General features: G+C 42.3%; 1 protein-coding gene across 1 annotated transcript in view; it reads left to right on the top strand.

The window, feature by feature from the left end:
- Nucleotides 1–3,438, top strand: part of EEF1B2 (eukaryotic translation elongation factor 1 beta 2) — a 3,877-nt gene extending 439 nt beyond the window's left edge. The window contains exons 2-6 of the mRNA XM_017735560.1: nt 2–264; nt 1,352–1,475; nt 1,849–1,915; nt 2,617–2,742; nt 3,245–3,438. Coding sequence (XP_017591049.1) covers nt 2–264; nt 1,352–1,475; nt 1,849–1,915; nt 2,617–2,742; nt 3,245–3,399 — 735 coding nt within the window. The 3' untranslated portion in view covers nt 3,400–3,438. The remainder of the gene's footprint in view (nt 1; nt 265–1,351; nt 1,476–1,848; nt 1,916–2,616; nt 2,743–3,244) is intronic.
- The last annotated feature ends 1,290 nt before the right edge of the window (nt 3,439–4,728 follow it).

The raw sequence follows: 4,728 nt of genomic DNA, 5'->3' as shown, positions 1-4,728 counted from the left end.
GGGCGGGGCCAAGCGGTGGGGACGCGGAAGGGCCCTGAGTCACCCTGGCAGCTGCACGGGTGGCACTGCTCGGCGGCCACCGCTGCTCCACGTGTTCCTGCGTGTCCCGAGCAGGGGGTTAATTTGCCATGTTCTCCGCAGGTACGTCCCTTCGCAGGCTGACATAGCAGTTTTCGAAGCGATCGCTGCCCCGCCGCCTGCAGACTTGTTCCATGCTCTCCGGTGGTACAATCATATTAAGTCGTATGAAAAGCAAAAGGCGAGGTATGGTTAAACTGCGAAGGTGCAATATCTCTGCAAACTAGCCTACAAATTGTTGGGTTTGTTCGAGTTTGAACAAAACTGGTTTCCGGTAGTACCACGTGGCATTTTGTGTTGTTGGAACACAAACAGTTCCAGAAGTAGGGCAGATCTCTTCTATGGAAGACAAAATTAATGACTTTTAGTACAGAAGAACATGGAAAGAAGGGGAAATATAAAAGGAAATACTATGTCTATTTTTTTTAGTGATTTTAAGTGTTCGTGAAAGGTGCTGCATTGACATCCATGGAGACTGCAGGCCTCTCTAAAAAGGCATAGCATAGGTAGGGTCAGTATTGCTACACTGCTTTTTCTGAGCCTCAGTCCTCTTCAGAGGAAACTCTTGCAGAGATGGTTGGCTCAGTCTCCAGTCCGCTTCCAAAGCTTTTGTAATGCTCAAGGCGACTGAGGTTCTAAAGTGGTTTCACAAAGTCCGCTCTAGAAACCACTTATGGTTCCTGAAATCAAAAGCCAGTTTTATGGCTCCAGTAACAGCAGTTCATATTAGCAATACAACTATGAGCTTATTCTAAGATACTAGGATATGTGAGCTGCAGAAGGTAAATTCAGGGAGTTCTGGTCCCTTGTCCTGTTGAGAGTGAGGGTTTAGGGTAAAATGTTCACTGAAAGATAGGAAAGTAGCAGTTACCTTTCAGTAATGTGTTTTCAGTCACTTGCTAGTTCTTAAACAAGTGAAAGTAGTTCTAGAGCAAGAAGTTGGTAATTCCTTCTAGACAGAATGTAGTGCAGGTAAAGGATTCCAGTAAGAAAGCTTTTTGTATCCATGTGCCAAGTTGGAGTAGCAGTGTTGGGCAGGATCGTACCAGCTTTGATGACCTACAGCAAATCCCATATTCACAGATTACTCATCTGGCGTGTCAGGAGCATTGGGGGCTGTCTTTCAGGAGGTTCTGATTTCAAGTAGCACAACTGGATTTTTACTCTTTAGCACAAGGTTTTCATTACAAATGCGTTTGTAGATGCACTGATGAACTGGCAGTGATTGTACTGGCGTTTTAGTAGGTTCCTAATATTTGTATTTTTCTTTCAGCTTACCAGGAGTAAAGAAGGCTTTGGGAAAATACGGTCCTGCTGATGTTGAGGATACAACAGGTGTGGCCACAGATAGCAAAGATGATGATGACATTGACCTTTTTGGATCTGATGATGAGGAGGTACTTATGACCTTTTCGTATTATTTTTATTGCTTTTTACAAATAAATGCAGGTATGCAGATTTTCACCTCGACCTAGTTACTTATATTTCTGACTTTGATAACAGATCCTTCTTGGAATTCTCAAGTGTATCTTATCTTTGCAGAATAGGAAGCTTGGAAGGTAAACCCTCAAAATTTAGAAAATAATATGTTGGAATGGGTGAACTATCCAACTTTGACTGGTTACATGATGAGTAAAACAAAAAATCACCATCTTTCGGCTGACAGTTGTGATGATTTGTTTTTATCTGAGTAGATGCCAGTCAGTTTGGTAGCGCTTCGGAGATGCAGGGGGTTTGGTGCTTTACTGTAACTGCAAATTTCTCCTTCAGGAAAGTGAAGAAGCAAAGAAACTGAGGGAAGAACGTCTGGCTCAGTATGAATCAAAGAAGTCCAAAAGTATGTATGCATGCCAAGAACTTCCTAATCTTTTATGCTTGAGTTAATTTTCATGCATTTGAACAGGATGGCTGGAAACACTAATTAACTGTAATAATAGATCAGCTTGACTGAATGAGACAGGAGTAATTGGCTTCACTTGAATTGCCTGTGAACTCAGCCTTCCCACAGCAAATGGGAATGTTAACGTGCCTTTTGTTGTGCTTTGTACACTCCTGCTGCTTGTTCTTTCCAGAGACTGAGCTTCCTACATAAATGGAAATAACTTGAGGATTTTCTGTGAAAGTTTAGAGAAACTGCTGCAATGCACAAGTTACTCCACAGCTACTGGTCTGGAACTGTTCAGAACTGTAGCAGTTGCAGTATTCCCTCTGTGGAAAATAAACTGTTACACAGTGTTAAGCTCCTTCCCAGATCTTCTGAGAAGGACTTCCTATGTAACAAACACTGTCAGCTACTTAAATCTGTGTTCTTTTATGGGACTCTTCCTCAAGAACGTAGTGTATGTATGTATTGAAAGTTGGGATGTACACAGCTGCAGTACTTCAGAAATGTGCATTGGTTCCAGAGGCCTGTCACAGCTATGTGAGCAGCTTCTTGTTCATGAAATTGGATAAGTTGCTCTCGTAAAACTAGTTTGCAAGTATATCAGTGAGTTTTTGAAAGATTCCTTCCTTTTCATGGTGATTTCCTTCCCCCAGAACCAGCTGTTGTTGCCAAGTCATCAATCTTGCTTGATGTGAAACCTTGGGATGATGAGACAGACATGGCCAAACTAGAGGAGTGTGTTCGAAGCATTCAAGCAGATGGCTTGGTCTGGGGATCTTGTAAGTATGGGGAAATACCAGAGCAGGGAGAGGGAGAGAGTGCAGTCCCTTGGGATAGTGTATGACTAGTTGGACTGGCAGTCACTGCTTGCTGATCTCTGAAAGGCAGGTAGCTAAAACGGGGGAACTGCAATACTACAGTACTTCAGTGTCTTCATATGGTCAGAAAAGGTGTATTAGTGCAGCGCCCTGGTTAAGATTTGAATACAGGTTTTGAAAGCTGTAAAACTTTAGCTCTGCTATCCTGCATCTCCCTGTGCAACTGTGGATGCAGCAAACAAACTCCCATACCACCCACATCACTGGTTTTCTGTCCACAGAAAGAAACCCTTCTTCAGTCCATTGTAATGAACGCTGGGTTGTTAATTAGATGGTCCATAATGTGGAACAAAGGCTGTTTTTATGTATTCCTGAAAATTGCTTTGGTCAGTTCAATCTTAGATTGGTGTTTTTAAGAGATTCCACCAATAAAAGAGTACTAAATGCCTTTTTTATTTTGCAGCCAAGCTAGTACCTGTTGGCTACGGTATCAAAAAGCTTCAGATCCAGTGCGTTGTTGAAGATGATAAAGTTGGAACAGATATGCTGGAAGAGAGAATAACAGCTTTTGAAGATTATGTACAATCAATGGATGTAGCTGCTTTCAATAAGATTTAAGTCTTGATATATCTAGAATAAATGTTGTTGCAAAAAATGTGCAGTGTCTGTGCTTAATTAAAATCTTAGAGTAACCCAGCTCACAAATGTAATGTTTTCTGAATGGGTAAAGTAGAAGCTGGAACTGAGTTTTAAGGTTGCTCTGACACCTCACTGTAGTACCCAAGAACATGAGTGGAGAAAACAGAAAATTTACATTTACCATCACTTCAGTGTTAACATGGCTTTAAAACACTGAAATGCTGTTTGCTCCATCTGTGGAGAAATTGCTTCTTCGGAAATGTTTGTAATTTCTCTGGATGGATGGTTTTAAGGGAAAAGAGCAGTGCTTGGTCAAAGTGCAAGTAATGTTTTAGTGGGTAAACGAATTCCTTTTCTTCCGTGAGGGTGGTGACTAACCAAATACATCATGGCCTTTGTTGACAGTTAAAACTCCAGTGAGAGGGAGACGAAGCTACATCCAAAATGACTGCAGGGTAGTCTCAATAAGGCCTGAGACTACCCTGGTTCTTTCTCACCTGTTCTGTGATGTAGAGGGGTTTTTTGGTTGGTTGGTTGGTTTTTTGTTTGGGTTTCTTTCTTGGTTGGGGTTTTTTTGAGGTTTGGAAACATCTGCAATGAAATTCCGTCGAGTTCTGTGTCTTTATTAAACAGCAATTAATGTTGAGGAGGAGCCGCTTCCATGCGGGGTGCGGGCGGTGCCTCTGCGGGGCGCTGCGAGCCCAGCGCTGCCCGCGGTGCGGCGCCTGCCCCGGGCAGGGATCGGGAATGATCCACGGGCTGCAGCCCCTGCAGCTGTCTGACTCACTTACGTGATAGACTTGACCCGTGACCATGACTGAAACAATAAAAAAATAGATGAAAATGCAAATACATAGCGGATATAAAAAGTAGCAAAATTAACATCAGTTTGAGCTGTTTGCTCCAGATTGGTTTCTAGATTGATTTTGCCTTTTCATTTAACGATTGAAGAACCTATCAGGAATAAATTGTTTCCCAAAAACTATCCATAGGAATGATAAAAAGTTAAAAAGCTGTTGAAGTTGTGGAGCTTCTAGACAAATTCACAATTCTAGGCCTTGCGTTGGACTGACAGGATTTATTGTGAGCGTGAACTGGAGGCCTTTTATGTGCCACATTGGTCTCTGAGATGAACATGCCCAGTGTCAAAGCCTGACAGCAGCAGCTTAAGTAACTCCTTTTGTTGTTTTTCTCACAGAGCATCTGTGTGGTTATCTGGCACAGCAGCTCCTCCTTCTCCTTGTTTAAAAGTTTGCCAACTTCACATTATGTAGGAGCTTTGTTTATCATTTGTCTCAGAAAAAAAAA

The sequence above is a fragment of the Corvus brachyrhynchos genome, unplaced genomic scaffold (genome assembly GCF_000691975.1).
Source record: "Corvus brachyrhynchos isolate BGI_N302 unplaced genomic scaffold, ASM69197v1 scaffold255, whole genome shotgun sequence".
Taxonomy (NCBI): Eukaryota; Metazoa; Chordata; class Aves; order Passeriformes; family Corvidae; genus Corvus; species Corvus brachyrhynchos.
Note: the sequence above shows the minus strand (reverse complement) of the source record. Positions and strands in the feature narration are given on the sequence as shown.